The sequence below is a fragment of the Sinocyclocheilus anshuiensis genome, unplaced genomic scaffold (genome assembly GCF_001515605.1).
Source record: "Sinocyclocheilus anshuiensis isolate Anshui unplaced genomic scaffold, SAMN03320099.WGS_v1.1 scaffold478, whole genome shotgun sequence".
Lineage (NCBI taxonomy): Eukaryota > Metazoa > Chordata > Actinopteri > Cypriniformes > Cyprinidae > Sinocyclocheilus > Sinocyclocheilus anshuiensis.
The window spans coordinates 737-22008 of NW_015542376.1; the positions used below are offsets into that span (position 1 = coordinate 737).

The 21272-nt window shown below is 39.2% G+C and overlaps 1 protein-coding gene and 1 long non-coding RNA gene across 2 annotated transcripts in view; one reads left to right on the forward strand and one right to left on the reverse strand.

The window, feature by feature from the left end:
- Positions 1–63: 63 nt before the first annotated feature.
- Positions 64–20270, reverse strand: LOC107692272 (uncharacterized). The gene is made up of 3 exons (XR_001634633.1): positions 20259–20270; positions 704–739; positions 64–324 (listed from the first exon to the last, which is right to left on the reverse strand). It is a non-coding gene; the product is annotated as an uncharacterized LOC107692272 (long non-coding RNA).
- Positions 2167–21272, forward strand: part of LOC107692271 (dual specificity testis-specific protein kinase 2-like) — a 27104-nt gene continuing 7998 nt past the window's right edge. The window contains exons 1-6 of the mRNA XM_016491231.1: positions 2167–2392; positions 2966–3035; positions 10346–10539; positions 15906–16027; positions 17164–17212; positions 17478–17627. Coding sequence (XP_016346717.1) covers positions 2174–2392; positions 2966–3035; positions 10346–10539; positions 15906–16027; positions 17164–17212; positions 17478–17627 — 804 coding nt within the window. The 5' untranslated portion in view covers positions 2167–2173. The remainder of the gene's footprint in view (positions 2393–2965; positions 3036–10345; positions 10540–15905; positions 16028–17163; positions 17213–17477; positions 17628–21272) is intronic.

Here is a 21272-nt window from a genome sequence, read left to right on the forward strand (position 1 = left end):
GACACATCAATGGTTCAACCGTAATTTTACGAAGCTACAAGAATACTTTTTGTGTGCAAAGAAAACAAAAATAACCATTATGGAGAGTATCATGATGCATGCATGTTCTACACCACATGCATGCATCACGATACTCTCCATAATGGTGCTAGGGTGACACGTAAATAAAATGTGTTTAAATGTGGTAAAAGATGCATTGACAGCCTCAAAGGCACTTACAGTTGACCCTGTGGTGTAGTGGTCAGCAATACAGCAGTAGTCTACAACTGTAGATCCAGGAGCTGGATTAATCTCTTCGTGGTAAGGAGTTTTTGGTTCTTTACCCTGTAAGCAGTCAAAGGAATGTTGTCATGCAATTGAAATGCTGATCTCTCAAAGACCTTTCCTCCACGGGCTTCAAACTAGACGACATGATGAGCAAATAGCTTCTCTGACATGTTATCATTTAAAAACCAACATTTGCGACAAACTCGCGAATTCCTAATAGTTCATGTAACTGACAACTTATTTTTTTATGGTCATCGGCTAGCGACCTTATTAAAAAAAAAAAAAAGGTTAGCGGGCTTATTCACTACAGCTCCCAACTACTGTAACTACTGTAGGCATCAAATGGAAATGTCAGTTAAATCTAACCAAACTGTTCTTAAATAAAGATTTTCTTTCTTAAGTTTACATGACTTCACAATGGGTGTGCTTGCATTACCTGTAGATTAAGCTTCTGCCGTGAATGACTGTTAAACTCGTGCGAGAATAAGGACGTGGCATTTACATCATTTACCTCAGAGAATATAAGATGTAGTCTTTCGATTCTTTATGTATTTTTCTCATATGTATTTATTTGATTAGTTATGGAGTTATTAAATGGGTTATGAAATGTATAAAAGTACAGGTATTAATACAAAAGTAATTTCTTGAAAAATTATATATAAAATAAATTAGAAACCCACCTATTGTTTTTTTTATACCCCTTTTGAATATTAATTTGTTGTTAGCCATAGACATTAACTCGATTAAATACATTTATTTAACTTAAATTATTGGAGTTAAAGTAACACATAAATTATAAAAAAGCAATTCACAACTTATTCAGATTGAGTTGTGCTTAATATAATCAGTTATTGAGTTCACTTAACTCTTTTTTATTAAGTTTAAGTAACTTTTTTAAAAATATAAGTTAGATGAACTTATTTTATTTAGTGAATATCACAGTTAGGTTTTACAGTGTGTTAACATTTATCTTGTAGTTCAATGTTCTTCTTTTTCCCCTTCTACAAATTTTTCCCAAATGTTCCTTTTTATTGAAAATAAAATGTCAGGTAGTTTTAATATAGTAAATAGTACAGGGATGGTTCACCCAAAAATAACAATTATGTCATCATTTACTCACCCTTAAATTGTTCCAAACCTATATGAGATTCTTTCTTCCATTGAAAACAAAAGAAATTTTTTTGGAAGAAAGTTGGTAACCAAACAGTTGCTAGTAGCCATTGACTTCCATAGTATTTTTTCCCTACTGTGGAAGTCAATGGCTACCGGCAAGTGTTTGGTTACCAGCATTCTTCAAAATATCTTCTGTGTTTAAAAAAAAAACATACTGGTTTGGAACAACTTGAGAGTGAGTACATGAAGGAATTTTCATTTTTGAGTGAACTTTCCCTTTAAAGGAATATTCTGTCATCTCACTTTGTTCTACACAGAAAACAGAAACCCATACAGGTTTTGACGGCATGAACATAAGTAAACTAGGACACAATTTTTATTTTGTCGATTGAACTTTTATTTTAAAGAAAGAACTATTCATGTAAATTTTGATACATCAATAGAGGGCGTCAGAGGACAGTGCTCGTGCATTCTGCAAACATATAAAACAAAATATAACACATAAAATATTTATCTTTCAGTGTAATATTTAAAAAATAAGATGGAAAATCTTTATAAACTAAAAAATAGATATTAAATAAATGAGATAAAAGATATTAAATACGAGATGTATTTGTAAACTTAACTGCCATATTCACACATTCACTATCTAAATATGTAAGACATTCTGCGATACGTTTTGCCCGGAAATTAAAGAAAATCTGTAGCGTGTGGGAGGCGCCACAAGATTGCAGTCTATGCGCAGATATGTGGAATTTATGATGAGCGTGAAGGCTTCACCTCGCAGGTTCCTATGGCAACTGATCAAACGCTTCTTGACTTGAGCTCTGCGCCGCTCTGCGCTTGTGTACAGCAGAACTCAGTGGTGCGCGGATCAGCGGGAATATGCGCACTGAACTGCACGCCTGTCCGCGACAGAAGCCTTCACAGCGGAGTAGATGTACCAGCAACATCTAAGGCACGATTTCGCAGAAAGCTGCCAGAAAGAATTCTGAGGGAGGCAGGTGGATTTGTAAGTAACGTTACATGTTTTCATTTCTTTTATTTAAATTAGAGATGCCATTGCGGAATCTATACAGTTTTAGCTCATGTTTGACTATAGATGATTGGTCGTTTGTTTGTTTACTGAACATTTGTAATTATTTAGATATTTGTATTTATGATGTGTAGATTTAATTTGTATATTTATATTTATTTAATCACAATAAATACTAATATAAATACATATAAAGTATAGTAAACTTGAAAATAATTGTTATTGTTTAAAGTGATTTTAATTATAGGGGTTTCAATCCTATTTCGGTGTAAAACTTTTATCTCGAAAGATGGTCTGGAACAAATCATGTCATAAATGTCATAAACACAAGGAATTTACAAGCAAATCTTCTAGCAAGTTTAGTTAGGAGCAGTTATACTGTTGCTTTATCTTTAGAAGTGCTTATCTCCGTGTGGAGATAAGTAAAAAATGCTGCCTAGTCATTCAACACTTAGTTAAGGATGTGTTGAATTTTATGAGATTGCAGTACATATTTAGATATCATCTGCTATCCAGTATTTCATGGTGTGCTTGTGTGGTCTCTTCTAGAGGCAGTCGCAGGAAGCTGACCATCACCACCTCCTCGTGATGCACATGAACAGCTTGTTGAACCGATGGAGTAAGTATTTATAGTTTTACGTGTAAAAAATACTTTCCTTATCTGCTCTTTTATTGGAAAGGACTGTGCCGAACATATGTTGGCTACCTGTATGTGTAAGCTATATGTTGATGTGTATTTTGTTTGGTCTGAGAGGGATATGAACCCTCTAATAGCCTGGGTTAAAATGAGTTGCAAGTTAGGTCAGAAGTGTGGATTGCATTGCAGAGGAAAATGACAGTTAGTCTACCCGTCTGCCCAGCTGTTACTGAATGGCATATGTTGGAAATTTATTGCGGTTGGCAAATATTCAATTGAATATATTACAAATGCAAATGCATACAAAGATATTGTTAGGAATGTTTCATGTTACAGGCTATTAAAATCATGTGTGGTTGACTTATTTGTCTTGTGTCTATCCAGATTTATATTATGTTTTGGCGAGATTTGACATTATGTATTTGTGAAGAGTTGTTGAGAGTTTAGAGAGTACGAATGGAAATGGAGGCGATAAATCAGATATTTATATCTACTGAGGAACAGACCGTGGGGTGTCTACCAGCGCTGTCAGTTTAGCACAAACAGAAACATTGCAGAAGGATTAAGCCATATATGAAAACACAGAAATTTCACGAACCATGTACAGGATGTAGGAAATCAACTTTTATGAAGTTTGCAGCAAAATCTGTTGAAAAATGACTGGTTTTGATTTGCTTTGCTGTCAGTTACTGTACAGGAAGAAAACACTGAATGATTTCCTCATAGACTATTGTAAGCGCATTTCTGTCAGTGCATTTTTTTGTACTTCCAAACATTTCCCTGACATCACATTTTTTTCAAAGTTTTTGAAAAAAGTCTTTTATGCTCACCAAGGCTGCATTTATTTGATAATACAGTAAAAACAGTAATGTGAAATATTATTACAATTTAAAACAATTGTTTTCTATTTTAATATATTTTAAAATGTAATTTATTCCTGTGATTACAAAGCTGAATTTTCTGCAGCCATTACTGCAGTCTTCAGTGTCACAAGATGTCTGTTTATACAGACAGACAGTTTGTTTGCATTTCATATTGTTGTTAATGGGTTCGGCCAAACTAACTACATCTCAGACCTGAGGTCAATGACCTTTTTGACAGTTCTGTGATGTCATCCAAAAGTGGAATGTTTGGAGCAGAACTGCAGAATCTCATAGTTTGTCCCACTTTTTGGACAGGATGTCCAGGACATCTAACATGACAGCAGGACCTTGTTTAGTGCTACCATACTTTTGCGCCATGTCTTTCAGTTAATTCAAAATGAAAGTTGTTGGAATCACTGTTGACCGTCCAATTTGCAGTGGAAGGTCTCAATAGAAGGTTAAAGGTCATCTGTGCAGGCTAAACAAAGAGAACAAGGGCTTTGATTCAGTATGTCTCTGAGTTAGCCAACTGTATTCTGGCAAATCAGTAGCACGCAACTCGCTAATGAGCTCAGGCTGTAGCTAATTTCTCTTTTTCTTGATGTAATCAGGATAAATTTCCTTTGTGGAACATCAGATGACCTTTTCCCTCACGTTTTGCATTGTTGGAGCTGGTAAGTCTTTAAAGATTTGGTTTGAGCTGCGTGTTAACTTGGTAGATCCGTCCATACACGTGCAAATGGAGATCAAGTGTCTTAAAACCCTTGAATAACGGAAAAGAGTCTCATTTTCACAGGTGTCGGTGACTTTGCTGTTTAGCTTAAGAGTTTCCAATCGTATCAGTTTTTTAGGCCACTGTTGTGGATGTTGCATTTCTGGGACTTGATGTTTCTGAATTTGGTTCATGTAGTTTTTCCATATAGTTCTCTGTGGTCTTTCTTCAAGGCTTTATTTAGTGTGTCTTTCATCATGATGTTGATTTCTAGTCTGGTAAGACCAGCAGATAGGTGTTTTTTCTCATGTCCAATGCTTCAGAATCTTCACAAAGTGTGGAATTTCACAGAATGGTGTCTCGATATGAACCGCACCCTACGTGTGTGTGTGTTTTTACACTGCCGTTCAAAGTTTGGGGTAATATTCTTTAATATTTTTTAAAGAAGTGTTTTATGCTCAATGCTAAGGCTGCATTTATTTGATCCAAAATATAGTAAAAACAATAACATGTGAAATATTATTACCAAATAAAATAAATGTTTTCAGTTTGAATATATTTTAAAATGTAATTCATTCCTGATGGCAAAGCTGAATTTTCAGCAGTTTTTGATTCGCTCCAGTCTTTAGTGTCACATGGTCCTTCAGAAATCATTCTAATATGCTGATTTGGTGCTCAAGAAGCATTTCTTGTCATTTTTAATGTTGAAAACATTAAATATTTTAGCGAAAACAATGAATTATTTTTTCAGGATTCTTTTATTAATAGGATGTGATTAGATTTTTGTAACAATTTTTTTTTGTCATTCTTATTCAACTTATGCGCTTTTACTGAATAAAGTATTAATTTCTTAAAAAAAAAATAGTACTGACCCCAAACGTTTGAACGCTAGTGTACATGGCCTTATATCACTGTACTCAAATGCCTGACCTCTCTGACTTCACGGTACCAGATTTTTCCAGTGTTTGCCTGAGCTCAGCTATCCATGTCCTGCAGGGCGACTCCTTTACTCCGTTTTTTTCTAAATTAAACTACTAACCTGGGATTACACCCTGAAGACGTCTGTTTGTTGTAAAACAATCGGTTGTTGGACCCCATCTAGTTCTGACATTGATTGATACTTACACTTGACAATATTCCAGAGTCAGACAGTTGATCATTTCACTCGGGTTGTGCTGTTTTCTATCATTTCTACGCCAATCCAACGACAACTTTTCAGTATTCAGTTTGGCTCTTTAAATAGGAATTGATAAAGGACTTAATAAAGTAGGAGAGAAACTATTAACCCTGAACACCAAAACAAGTAACTGAAAACAGTTCGTAAACTAACATTAATAAGATGGTCTGCCAAATGTTTCGCTCTTCCTAGCTGTGAGGCTGCACATGCAGCTCTGCATAATGTTAGGAAAGAAAGTTTATTTTTTCAACAATGTTCCTGATCATGTCCAAACTTAACAGTTTGTGCGTCACATTTCAGTGCAGATTGTTGTGTGAACCTGTCAGAATGTAATGCAGGGAGTTTATGAAAAGGCAGTAGGCAGTGCCAACTGGATTTCATTATAATAATAATTTCACATGCAAAGTGCTTGCTTACATATCGACGTCCATAAAAGCACAGCACCAAAAAGAAAGCATGTTTAATTCTAATCATCAGAGAGGCTGGAAAATTACATAAAAACTAAACAGTTCACCCAAATATGAAAATTTGCTGAAAATGTACTCATCCAAGATGAGTTTAATCAGAACAGATTTGGATAAATTTTGCATTCACTTGCTCACCAGTGGATCCTCTGCAGTGAATGGGTGCCATCATCCATTGGTGAGCAAGTGATGTAATGCTAAATTTCTCCAAATCTGTTCTGATGAAGAAACCCATGTCTAGTTGTACTGATATTTGACCTGCATTTATAGGAGTGTCTCGGTCCTGAATGTGTAAAATATGCATGTGCCATCTGCATTACCTATGATGACTGAGACCTGCTTAACCTATGCATGACTGGGTTATTATCAGCCAAATCAAAGCACTAGAGATGGTTACTGATCCATCTTGTGGTTTCAGTAACCATCTGTGAGACGATATTGCACTGAATATTCTAGCATAAAATTAAGCTTTGAGATAAATGTAGCCAAACTGTAAACTTCATCACCTCTTTTAGTTTTTTTCTCACTCTTTCTGTCTCATTCACACGCTCCAGAGCTCACGTCATAGAAAGCAGAGGGGATGTGACCCAGGGAGCTTCAGTTGCTACACAGACAGAAGGAAACTCAATAGATCTCTAAAGGAGAGCGCCCAAAGTGACACACACGAGAGTTCTTGCCTCACACTGAATTATTTACTGTAAAAATACCCTGTTTTAACCCTTCAGTTGTTTAACAGCACATGCTGGCCAATGTTCTTTTAGTTTCCTTTTCCTGTGTGGACTTGAAGTGGTTTTGATTATGAAAAAAGCTACCTGAATGGCAGGAAGCTAATTTTTCAGTAGTCTAAACCATTTTTTTTCTCCATTCCAAACAAAGTTTGCTTGGTTTCAGACTCTCTTCTTACATTTTCCAATCGACTCAAGAGGTGACAGTCACTATTTCAGTAGGAGCGCTGTGAATAGTTGAAGACTAATTGAGTAATTTCTTTCTATCCTTCACCCCAAGGTAGATCAAACAAATGCTTTGCGTCACACCACATCTGAATCCATTCTACACTCGCTCCCCAAACAGTGTTGGTTGTCTTTCCATGTCTCATTTACATTAACATACCCGCAGACACTGAAAGAGACACCCTGGCTTGCTAAACCCCCTCAAAGACCACGTCAGTCGATCCTACGTTCACCATTGTCGTTTGCGTGTGAGAGAGGCAAGGTACGTCTGGCAAAGCAGGTTTCAGGTGTCACGCATAACGACAATGACATCTGAGGATGGCTTTAAGACTCAGTGCATCCATGTGCGTGCATGGGTTTGTGCGTGATTGTACAAGATATCAAATATCAGCCAGATATGCATTGGCAGTAATCACTCTCTCTTATTGTACAGGATTAGTGAGTTTCTTATCTTATTTGTTGTTGTATGAACTTTGATGGTTGGATGAGCTTTCTATCTTTGAGCGCTGTTTAGTTTAGGTAATTGTGCTAATGCCTTTAGATGATAGCAGAAATATCAAGATTTAGGCCCTGATGGATCTTATTGCATCTTACGTATATACGCCGCCATAATGCATTCAAGGAAGTTTTCAGAAAAATGTTTTGGTTTGTTCGCACATGCAACCACACATGCATGTACTGCACCAGCATTTAATATTATCCAAGCGTGACAAAAGAAAATGTCAATCAACACTTTTTGTTAGCATAGGTGCACTGCACATATGCCATAGTTTTTCCACAAACTATCTTTGCAAAAAGTACTGTTCTGGTGCAGTGGTACATCAGATGGAAATACCATGGTATTTTAATACAATGAGTTTTGTCTAATTTTTATTGCTACTATTTTGCACATTTTTAGTAATAAAGTCATCAAAGCTATTAAATAACACAAGCATCTTTTTTGTATTGAAAGCAGCTCTGTACAAACACACACACACATACTTTTCATATATACTTTTGAATATTAAATATTAAAATATTAAATTATATATAACATCTTAGTGTAATATTTAATATTTTAAATATGAAGTAATATTACATTTCAGATAAATAATTTTAGTTTTATAAATACATTTATATGCTGCCACATTTTGTACATTTGTTTAAAACACTAGTATTGATTAATTGATTAGCATATTCATATAATGTGGTATTTCCATGTTACTTCAAAAGAATACCTTGGTATGTCCATGTTATGTCCAAAAAACAAGGTAATAGAATAAATCTTTGTGGTTAGTGCACTGTCATATGTAAAAATTAGACAACAACAAATAATTACAAGCTCAAAAACAATGTCAAAACATTTTAAAAGGACTGAAAAAAAAGGATTGACCAAACCATTTTAAAGGACTGAATTATATATCTTCCAGACAAACATCAGAGCAGTGATTTAACCTGGTTATTTTATCTCTCTCTTACAGCAAATCCCTGAGACTCTGTAATGATTACAGCCTTTTCTCAGTATGTACGGCCAGCTAGTTATCTAACTACAGTTTATGCTGAGCTAACACTGATATTATGGACTTTGCTTTCCAGAGCTTTCCAGTGCAGCAGCAATGCGTCATCACCTTCGGGATTATTGCAACTGATACAGAGCTTTGAATATCTGAGAGTAATGTTAACACATACAGTATCTGATAAAGTGTGAGGGAGTGTGTTTGTGTCAGTAGCCTGGGGTCAGACGTTGGTGTGTCGGTGGCAGCTGATGGATAGAGGTTGTGGCAGGACCATCACTGAGAAACCTTGTAGGATGTTGCGTGTGGAAGCCAGTAAACATGTTAACGGGTAGTAACTTAGGACACCCAGTGCTCTGGGCACCAATGATGACGCGCAATGATGTAATCTCCAGCTGACACGCTAATACACAATTCAATAAAATGTCCAGACTTATCCACACTATGCACACATGTACACAAACAGTTTTTTTTTTTTGTAGAACACATGGTCAGCCAGAAGTTTGTGCTAGTGTAGTACATAAAAACTTGTGTTATCTATGTTCAGCATCCTTAGTCTAAATATTAACCTCATGTTTCCTCATAATGTGAGATCATCCAATGAGGACATTTGCAAGTTCTTAGGATATGGTTATGTCATGTCTGCTTGGCCTAAATAAAGCCAAACTATCTTTAAAGGCACACTTACAGGATAGCTTGCATATCTAGACCTTTAAGTATGGGCACAAAGTCCACTTTGGTCCACTTTGCAGCTTATTTGGGCCAAAAACTGCCAATGTAGATAGGAAAACATCTGGCCAAAAATCAGAGCGACCAACCACAGGTTGCTTTTCAAGGTGGGTAAATCTGAAACCGGATATAACTGACAACAAAGGAAAATATGCAGGTGTGCTCAAGTGTGTCTCGTTTACTTGTTTCAAAGATTTGATGTCATCGCAAGCTCATTGAACTGTATCAGCCTGGTACCTTGGAAATACAACTTGGATGCTGCAAATTATGACTATAGTAGGGGTGGACGATATAGCAAAAAAAGCAAGAATCACAATATTCTTAAAAGTTTGGTTGATAGCGATAAGTTAAATATCATGATATAAACATTTTTATGGAAATGTAATTAAAACGTACTGAAAAAAGAATGGTCCTTATGATAAAGTAATGGTAGACCTTTCAAAAATTGATATGTTTAGATTTTTTTAATTTAAATAATCATAAGCCCTGCAATGAAACAGCTAAATTAATAAATAACTTGATGAAAATGCATGATTAATCCAGATATAAGTATTTTATATAAAAACATATTGTTATTTGAGGTATTGTCTGTTTTGACATTTTATTTTTCATCAAAATGCATCCTTTTTTTCATTTTTCTGTGGATTATCCTCTGTATAGATGCAGTCTTGGACATTATGATTAATCTTAATGCAGGCTTTACTGTAAAACTGGTCTTATGTCAGATGAATAAGGTATATAATGTGATGAATCATTAGTGATTTTTTTTTTGTATTGCAAAACACAATTTTTTCATTTTTTTCATCTCCTATAAACAAAGCTTGGTTGCTTTGATTACTCTAAATCCACTTCTGCAGTGTAAAACTAAGCTTCATCTCTCCTACTTCTGCTTTTTCTCTTTTAGATGAGATCTCCAAGATGTGTGAGGTGGACGACACTCCAGAACCGGTCAGTCCCACTCTGCTCAATGAGTCGACAGACACCTACTGGCAGACCGACTGCTGGCACCGACTACGCACCACCGTCCGTAAACTAGAGTTCTGGGAAGACTTCAGCGCAGAACTTATCGGAACCGGCTTCTTCTCCAAGGTCTACAAGGTAAGGGTTTCCTGTCAGTAACTGTGGAGCGAGACAAAAAAAATTTAAAATGTTTATGAAAAATGTGCTAAAATTGCTAGAATGTCCTAAAGGCGGCGTGTAATAATGGAACAGCACAGAATCTGATTAGATAATCTGCCCTTTAGCGAAAGTGCACTGATTTAATCAAAGCTGTGAAAATGAGGCACATTGAGATCTCAGGCTTTGGAACCTTAAGATAAATGTTTTCATTCCACCACCTGCTGCCTTTCAAGAGCAAAGGTTCTGTTCCTTATCTCCAGTATAAATAATTGGTGGGGATTTTGTACCCACCCGAATTCTGTTGCCAAAATGTTAAATGATCTTCTAATCATTTTGTCTGGAAGTCACGGCCTTGTTAGTCCTTACAAAAGAACCTTACAGACGTGACGTGTCTGTTGTTTCCTAAAAACAAGCTGCAGACAGTCTACTAAGAAATACATGTTTAATGTCACGTACCATCACCACCCGGTCAAGCTTAAATGATCTTGAAAACCATCACAAACATGAAAATAACTAGTTGGTTTTAAAAAATGCCTGAGGAAACTATAGTAATCACATTTATTATATGCTAACTTTTTTTTCTTGTTTTGCAAAATCGCTTCAGCATTCCTTTAACCTCATAATTTCAATTGTGAGTAACTAAACGGCATTTTGTTACAAGTCTTGCCAAAGCTCACAAAAAAGCCGTTCCCTTTCATGGGAACTTCGAACTGCGTCCTCTAGGGGTCGCTATGGGGAACGCCTCGTCGTGACCCGTGTCTGAAGCATACATTGAAAAAACACCAACGCGTTGGCCGGCGACAGCCATGATATCACTACCGGTGCGACTATAGTATAAATAGGCGCCGGGAGCATACATCATTCACTTCTTCGTCTGAAGCTTGCGTCCGCAGCATGGCAAGAAACCTAGAGGACGCAGTGTCTCGTTCCCTACTCAGGGAACCATGGTTACATAAGTAACCCGAGACGTTCCCTTTCATGGGAACTTCGAACTGCGTCCTCTAGGGGTCGCTATGGGGAACGCCTCGTCGTGACCCGTGTCTGAAGCATACATTGAAAAAACACCAACGCGTTGGCCGGCGACAGCCATGATATCACTACCGGTGCGACTATAGTATAAATAGGCGCCGGGAGCATACATCATTCACTTCTTCGTCTGAAGCTTGCGTCCGCAGCATGGCAAGAAACCTAGAGGACGCAGTGTCTCGTTCCCTACTCAGGGAACCATGGTTACATAAGTAACCCGAGACGTTCCCTTTCATGGGAACTTCGAACTGCGTCCTCTAGGGGTCGCTATGGGGAACGCCTCGTCGTGACCCGTGTCTGAAGCATACATTGAAAAAACACCAACGCGTTGGCCGGCGACAGCCATGATATCACTACCGGTGCGACTATAGTATAAATAGGCGCCGGGAGCATACATCATTCACTTCTTCGTCTGAAGCTTGCGTCCGCAGCATGGCAAGAAACCTAGAGGACGCAGTGTCTCGTTCCCTACTCAGGGAACCATGGTTACATAAGTAACCCGAGACGTTCCCTTTCATGGGAACTTCGAACTGCGTCCTCTAGGGGTCGCTATGGGGAACGCCTCGTCGTGACCCGTGTCTGAAGCATACATTGAAAAAACACCAACGCGTTGGCCGGCGACAGCCATGATATCACTACCGGTGCGACTATAGTATAAATAGGCGCCGGGAGCATACATCATTCACTTCTTCGTCTGAAGCTTGCGTCCGCAGCATGGCAAGAAACCTAGAGGACGCAGTGTCTCGTTCCCTACTCAGGGAACCATGGTTACATAAGTAACCCGAGACGTTCCCTTTCATGGGAACTTCGAACTGCGTCCTCTAGGGGTCGCTATGGGGAACGCCTCGTCGTGACCCGTGTCTGAAGCATACATTGAAAAAACACCAACGCGTTGGCCGGCGACAGCCATGATATCACTACCGGTGCGACTATAGTATAAATAGGCGCCGGGAGCATACATCATTCACTTCTTCGTCTGAAGCTTGCGTCCGCAGCATGGCAAGAAACCTAGAGGACGCAGTGTCTCGTTCCCTACTCAGGGAACCATGGTTACATAAGTAACCCGAGACGTTCCCTTTCATGGGAACTTCGAACTGCGTCCTCTAGGGGTCGCTATGGGGAACGCCTCGTCGTGACCCGTGTCTGAAGCATACATTGAAAAAACACCAACGCGTTGGCCGGCGACAGCCATGATATCACTACCGGTGCGACTATAGTATAAATAGGCGCCGGGAGCATACATCATTCACTTCTTCGTCTGAAGCTTGCGTCCGCAGCATGGCAAGAAACCTAGAGGACGCAGTGTCTCGTTCCCTACTCAGGGAACCATGGTTACATAAGTAACCCGAGACGTTCCCTTTCATGGGAACTTCGAACTGCGTCCTCTAGGGGTCGCTATGGGGAACGCCTCGTCGTGACCCGTGTCTGAAGCATACATTGAAAAAACACCAACGCGTTGGCCGGCGACAGCCATGATATCACTACCGGTGCGACTATAGTATAAATAGGCGCCGGGAGCATACATCATTCACTTCTTCGTCTGAAGCTTGCGTCCGCAGCATGGCAAGAAACCTAGAGGACGCAGTGTCTCGTTCCCTACTCAGGGAACCATGGTTACATAAGTAACCCGAGACGTTCCCTTTCATGGGAACTTCGAACTGCGTCCTCTAGGGGTCGCTATGGGGAACGCCTCGTCGTGACCCGTGTCTGAAGCATACATTGAAAAAACACCAACGCGTTGGCCGGCGACAGCCATGATATCACTACCGGTGCGACTATAGTATAAATAGGCGCCGGGAGCATACATCATTCACTTCTTCGTCTGAAGCTTGCGTCCGCAGCATGGCAAGAAACCTAGAGGACGCAGTGTCTCGTTCCCTACTCAGGGAACCATGGTTACATAAGTAACCCGAGACGTTCCCTTTCATGGGAACTTCGAACTGCGTCCTCTAGGGGTCGCTATGGGGAACGCCTCGTCGTGACCCGTGTCTGAAGCATACATTGAAAAAACACCAACGCGTTGGCCGGCGACAGCCATGATATCACTACCGGTGCGACTATAGTATAAATAGGCGCCGGGAGCATACATCATTCACTTCTTCGTCTGAAGCTTGCGTCCGCAGCATGGCAAGAAACCTAGAGGACGCAGTGTCTCGTTCCCTACTCAGGGAACCATGGTTACATAAGTAACCCGAGACGTTCCCTTTCATGGGAACTTCGAACTGCGTCCTCTAGGGGTCGCTATGGGGAACGCCTCGTCGTGACCCGTGTCTGAAGCATACATTGAAAAAACACCAACGCGTTGGCCGGCGACAGCCATGATATCACTACCGGTGCGACTATAGTATAAATAGGCGCCGGGAGCATACATCATTCACTTCTTCGTCTGAAGCTTGCGTCCGCAGCATGGCAAGAAACCTAGAGGACGCAGTGTCTCGTTCCCTACTCAGGGAACCATGGTTACATAAGTAACCCGAGACGTTCCCTTTCATGGGAACTTCGAACTGCGTCCTCTAGGGGTCGCTATGGGGAACGCCTCGTCGTGACCCGTGTCTGAAGCATACATTGAAAAAACACCAACGCGTTGGCCGGCGACAGCCATGATATCACTACCGGTGCGACTATAGTATAAATAGGCGCCGGGAGCATACATCATTCACTTCTTCGTCTGAAGCTTGCGTCCGCAGCATGGCAAGAAACCTAGAGGACGCAGTGTCTCGTTCCCTACTCAGGGAACCATGGTTACATAAGTAACCCGAGACGTTCCCTTTCATGGGAACTTCGAACTGCGTCCTCTAGGGGTCGCTATGGGGAACGCCTCGTCGTGACCCGTGTCTGAAGCATACATTGAAAAAACACCAACGCGTTGGCCGGCGACAGCCATGATATCACTACCGGTGCGACTATAGTATAAATAGGCGCCGGGAGCATACATCATTCACTTCTTCGTCTGAAGCTTGCGTCCGCAGCATGGCAAGAAACCTAGAGGACGCAGTGTCTCGTTCCCTACTCAGGGAACCATGGTTACATAAGTAACCCGAGACGTTCCCTTTCATGGGAACTTCGAACTGCGTCCTCTAGGGGTCGCTATGGGGAACGCCTCGTCGTGACCCGTGTCTGAAGCATACATTGAAAAAACACCAACGCGTTGGCCGGCGACAGCCATGATATCACTACCGGTGCGACTATAGTATAAATAGGCGCCGGGAGCATACATCATTCACTTCTTCGTCTGAAGCTTGCGTCCGCAGCATGGCAAGAAACCTAGAGGACGCAGTGTCTCGTTCCCTACTCAGGGAACCATGGTTACATAAGTAACCCGAGACGTTCCCTTTCATGGGAACTTCGAACTGCGTCCTCTAGGGGTCGCTATGGGGAACGCCTCGTCGTGACCCGTGTCTGAAGCATACATTGAAAAAACACCAACGCGTTGGCCGGCGACAGCCATGATATCACTACCGGTGCGACTATAGTATAAATAGGCGCCGGGAGCATACATCATTCACTTCTTCGTCTGAAGCTTGCGTCCGCAGCATGGCAAGAAACCTAGAGGACGCAGTGTCTCGTTCCCTACTCAGGGAACCATGGTTACATAAGTAACCCGAGACGTTCCCTTTCATGGGAACTTCGAACTGCGTCCTCTAGGGGTCGCTATGGGGAACGCCTCGTCGTGACCCGTGTCTGAAGCATACATTGAAAAAACACCAACGCGTTGGCCGGCGACAGCCATGATATCACTACCGGTGCGACTATAGTATAAATAGGCGCCGGGAGCATACATCATTCACTTCTTCGTCTGAAGCTTGCGTCCGCAGCATGGCAAGAAACCTAGAGGACGCAGTGTCTCGTTCCCTACTCAGGGGACCATGGTTACATAACTAACCTGAGACGTTATTATTGTGTGAAATGCTTTTGTGCTTGATACTATCTTGAATGAAAGACTTTGGCGAGGACTAAGATCACAGCAGAGCTTTACAATAGCAGAGTGATTGAACCTAGATAACGTGTTTAATATCAATTCACACAGAATGTAAAAAAACTGTAAAAAAAAAACAACAAAAACACACCATGGGCCAAGTAATGACTGCACTTTTTTTTTAAAGAACATTGTGTCCTAAAGGAGTTGTGTACTGTAAAGGAACAGAATTAGCCCAGGGGAAAATAAGAGTGATGCTTCTTTTTTGTTGTGAATGTGTTTACAGAATTTCAAGAAAGGATAAACATGTTAGGAAATCCCTCCTGTTGAAACTCCCACTGTATGTACAGTATGTGACGCCCTCGCTGCTGAGTCAATAATGATGTAATTCTCCCTCGCTCAGGTGATACATGGCACCACGAAGAAGGTGATGGTAGTGAAGATCTATAAGAATGACGTGGATCAGAACAGCATCGTGAGGGAGATCAGTCTACTTCAGAAACTCTCCCACCCGAACATAGTGAGGTGAGCCGCCTCTGCACACGCGATTATTAATCACTTCCATCAATCTCACGCCGGCCTGATGCTCATAACACCCACTCAGAACATGGGAAGAAAACAACTCTGACTCTGTCGGCCTAATACTAAATAATAAACCTGACTACGTTAAGATTTCCTGACCTTGAACAAAGGTAACCAGTGAATGGCTACAATTTAGATGATCTTCTGATATTAAAAGCATTAGACTGTGAGACTGTAATAACTACACACAGCCCGTGTTTTAAATCCTGAGTTTTAGTAGTGTTTGCTAAAACAAGCATCATTATTAGTATTGCTTGTAAGGATGCATGATATATCTGCACCAGATTAGATATTGGTCAATATTAGAGATTTTTAATTCATTGGTATCTGTTATTGTTGGATATCTAATTGTGCATGCTAATTTCTAATATTTTTAGAGTTAGATTACCTTACTGTCAACTTCACAAAAGTTGATTAAAAAGCCTTTAGCAAATTTCCATATGATTATCCAGTTTTCATACTGTACAAGTCTCTTGTTGCATTTAAAACAATTGTTTAGCAGTTCTTGTTTTATTTTTAATTTATTTAGACAATATTGTATTTTTTATTTGAGTATCATTTATAAATATATTTATCAACTATCATTTGGATCAGCCAGAATTTTAACATCCCTAACTGCTCATACTTACATTTAAGAACAAACATTTAACCCTTTGTATTCAGGCCACATCTAGAATATCATAAAAACGTGGCCTCTTTTGACTACCCAGAACACCCTAGCAACCCAATAACAACTAAAAACTACTTTGAGTACCTTAGCAACTGCATAGCAACGGCCTGGTAAATGCCTGCAATACACTGTCATTCTGGCATCAAGTTTTACATAGAAACTACACACATTTGGGTGAAAATGTAAAAATCTTTCAAATTTAATTTGCACTGCTAAAAGCCTTTTGATTCCTTTATGACTGTAAATTTTATCTAAAGTCAATTTAAAGGGTTTACACAGATGTATAAAGGTCACAGGTGCTGATTGGATGATTTGTCAATCTTGTTATTATCTGTGAATGCTCTAAACTTAGCATTATTCCTCAGTTCTCGGATGGATAAAGTAAAATACTGTGATTTTCATTCTGTAGGTACCTGGGGATTTGTGTCAAGGAGAACAAGCTGTATCCAATTCTCGAGGTGGGTGGCAACTTTTAGGAATTAGTATTCACAATTAAGCATATCCAGTCTTTTGCTTTCTCTGTGTGCTGCCCAGAAAGTCTCATAACACTAGCAGTGACTCACCATTATGTTTTTCTAATGTGTCAAGAGTATATCATTTTCTACAAAGAAAAACAGTTTTCCTGATTTAACATGCTGCAAAAGTGAGTTGCATTTTCACTGTATAAATCAGGTTATAATTCAAAGTGTTTTATAATCTCGTGTCCTTCCCTCCTCCACCTAGTATGTGAGCGGAGGCTGTCTGGAGGAGCTGCTGGCCAGGCATGACGTCAACCTCTGCTGGAGAGAGAAGATCGAACTGGGCTGTGATATTAGCCGAGGAATGACCTATCTCCACTACAAGAACATTTACCACAGAGATCTCAACTCTAAGGTGAGGACGAGTGAGTTGGCAGACTTCAGGGATCAAAGTTGAGCAATTATGGCAAAGATATATTATGAAATATCACCTCGCAGTGTTCAACCTAGATTTAAAGGTGTGTGCCAAGAACAGGCCTTGCATTTATAGCTAATGATAGAGATTTGTAATGTCACTCCATTTGAAATTTCTGCTGTTTTTACATCTAATGTAACTTGCCTGACTTGACTGACTTAAGTCATGTTTTGAACAAAATGTGTTGAATACATGATTCAGCGAGTACCATGTATGCATATAATTCCACAGATTGCAGTGTTTAACTGGTAGTGAGCACACTTCGCTTGTGTCCATTTCCTCTTTTCTCATATAACCTAATTTTTGTTTTATTGCTTAGGTACAGCTTAGTTAGTTGTGAGATAACCATAATATTATCTCCCATAATCTTACAAAGTGAAGATTGGCATACTTACACAGTGGCCCCAAAGGTATCTGGATGCTTAAGTCAAACTTAAAATCTATATAAATAAATAAATAATATATATATATATTATATATTTTTATTATATACAATTTTTTTTAATAAAAATCAATTGCGTTGCATTAAAAAATGTCAAAGTGCTATCTGCAAACTATTGCTACACATTTTCTAACTTCACTCATTTTAACCATTACCTTTTAACCAACTAAAGTGAAGCTAGTTCAGGAAAAGGTCCAGCATTATTTGATTGCAGATGCAGCTTGGTTTGATATTATGTTATCTAAATTTTGCAATGAATTTAATGCATTTTTAGTGTAGTATGTTTGCAAAAATATTTATTTGGCTCCTAATTCACTTTTGGATTTTTTTTTTTTTTTCAACAATTGAAATGATAAAAAATGTAATGGCATTTTGTGAAAAGTAGTGCTTGCATTTCCATTTTTCAATGTGTGAAACTTGGCACCATTTATATTATCTTGAGTGAAAGGTTTTGGTTTCTGTAGATTTACTTCAGTTATGGTTTCCATTCATCGCTTATGAACACAATAGCAGAGTGATGGGACGTAGATAACATGCTTAATACCGAAACACACAGAACATGAAAAACAGTGCCGCATGCCTCCACTGTGACCATTCTCACACCATGGGCCAAGGTATTTCAACATTTTTTTGGTAAAGAACATTGTGTCCTGAAGGAGACGTGTTCTGTAAAGGAACAGGATCGGCCCTGGGGGAAATATAAGTGATGCTTCTTTGTTTTTCTTCAGAATGTGTTTATAGAAATTCAGTGAAGGAAAAAACATATCAGGAAATCCTTCCTATTGAAAATCCCTATTGGAAAAAAAGGAAGTGTATTTTCAATAGGAAGGAAATACTTTCTATTGAAAATACACTGGCGTTCCAAAGTTTGGGGTCTGTAAGATTTTTTTTTTTTCTCCTATGTTCACTAAACCTGCATTTATATTAAATACAGTGAAAACACTTTTATTGTAATTTTTCTATTATTTATACAACAGTTCTTTCTGGTCCTTGAATCTGATTAGCTGAGATATCTGAGCAGTGCGATATTCTAGTGATAACAGAACTCCAAACCACCGTTTGTATCACTCCACTTGCAGTATTTCTCAGAGCAAGTGTCATGGCAGATGCCCAGATCCACTATAATTTTATGGATAATACTGTTACTGTGTCGCAGAATGTAGTTTTTAGAGATTTTTTAGGCGAGAATGCACTTCAAATATGCGGCTTGTTAAAAAAGATCATGTCTATTTGAAGATTTTCTTTCATGTTTTGGAAGATGTGAGCTGTTGGCTGTGGAAACCGTGATATATTTGTTTCAGGATGATGAATAGAAAGTTCAAAAGAACAGATTTGTTTGAAAACAATTTTTACTTTCACTTTTAATCAATTTAGTGCATCCATGGTAAATAAAAGTATTAAAAACACTTTCTGTCCCCACACTTTTGAACAGTAGTGTATATGACACCCTCACTCATATTGTTAGTGAAATGACTAAAAGACGAGAATTTCGTTGCATTTTGAAAAGGGAACCTGCACCCTTCTAAAGTTGTAAGTGGAGAAAAACAGTCATGGTCCTGACAGGTTTAACTGTGGCAGTTGCCAGGCTGCAGTGTGCAGTGAGCACAGGCCTGTGTGTTTGAACAGAGATGGGAAGGTCTGACCTTTATTATGCTAATGCTGTAGCCAGCATTCACCATTCCATAAACTCCAGACTGCGGCTGCTTTCACTCGCTAACATTTTTTCGTTTCCTTTTTACTCGCTCACATAAGAAATTACCTGCTGACACCTGTCACTTTCAAGCTTTTATCCTCTCACCCTGCTCACACGCAGTTTTACTAAAAACGGACATGACTTAGCCGTGTTATTTTTAAACGGTTTTATGTTTTATAACTAGATTTTTACATTTCTTGAAGTAAATGTATGCTTCTCCATGCTAAAGTAAACTCATTGCCCCAATGCAGTGTGGTTGCTAATGTGTTCGGGGTAGTAGCTGGGACTTGTTTACTGGTCCAGTGTAAGTCTGAAGGATTTTTTGTAGCTTTTTATCATCCACCATGGCAAGGAACGTACATCACTTAGAAAAGTAATAACACACCTGAACAAGTACATAGCTCAAATATTGCTACTATAGTTTACATGCCATTACACAGTGTGGAGGTAAAACATTACTTGTTCTGCTTGCATAACATGGCAGGGTCATGTTTCCATGCCAGAGGTTATGTGTGGTTGTATAGCTGCCTTATGTCAGTGGGTGTATTTAAAACACATGGGTACTGTTACTGCCACACATGAAACCTCAGAGCCTGATAGCACACTCATTGCACATTCACAACTCTCTGTTGATGTAAAGCTGTACCTGATGCTCTGGTGAAAGACAACTGTGTGTGCTTTAAGTTGTAGTCAGAGAGTTTACTCTTACCTTTCAGCATCATATTTATCAATTTGTGCATTTCACTGACTAATGTTACTGATTCATTGACTGAACAAAATGCTTGTCAAGTAAAGCTGACAACAGAAGTGTAAGTTGGGTGATTTTTGTCTTTTATGACTAGTCTCACAATGTTCTGGAATGTTCCAGAAAGCACTAGAATATTACAGAAACTTCTAGAATGTTCCCATCCTTGCAAATGCAAAATATCTTAAAAAAAAAAAAACATGCTTATCTGTAACGTATATGTAATATACAGTGGGTACGGAAAGTATTCAGACCCCCTTCAATTTTTCACTCTTTGTTATATTGCAGCCATTTGCTAAAATCATTTGTTAATTTTTTTTCCTCATTAATGTACACACAGCACCCCATATTGACAGAAAAACACAGAATCGTTGACATTTTTGCAGATTTATTAAAAAAGAAAAACTGAAATATCACATGGTCCTAAGTATTCAGACCCTTTGCTCAGTATTTAGTAGAAGCACCCTTTTGATCTAATACAGCCATGAGTCCTTTTGGGAAAGATGCAACAAGTTTTTCACACCTGGATTTGGGGATCCTCTGCCATTCCTCCTTGCAGATCCTCTCCAGTTCTGTCAGGTTGGATGGTAAACGTTGGTGGACAGCCATTTTTAGGTCTCTCCAGAGATGCTCAATTGGGTTTAAGTCAGGGCTCTGGCTGGGCCATTCAAGAACAGTCACAGAGTTGTTGTGAAGCCACTCCTT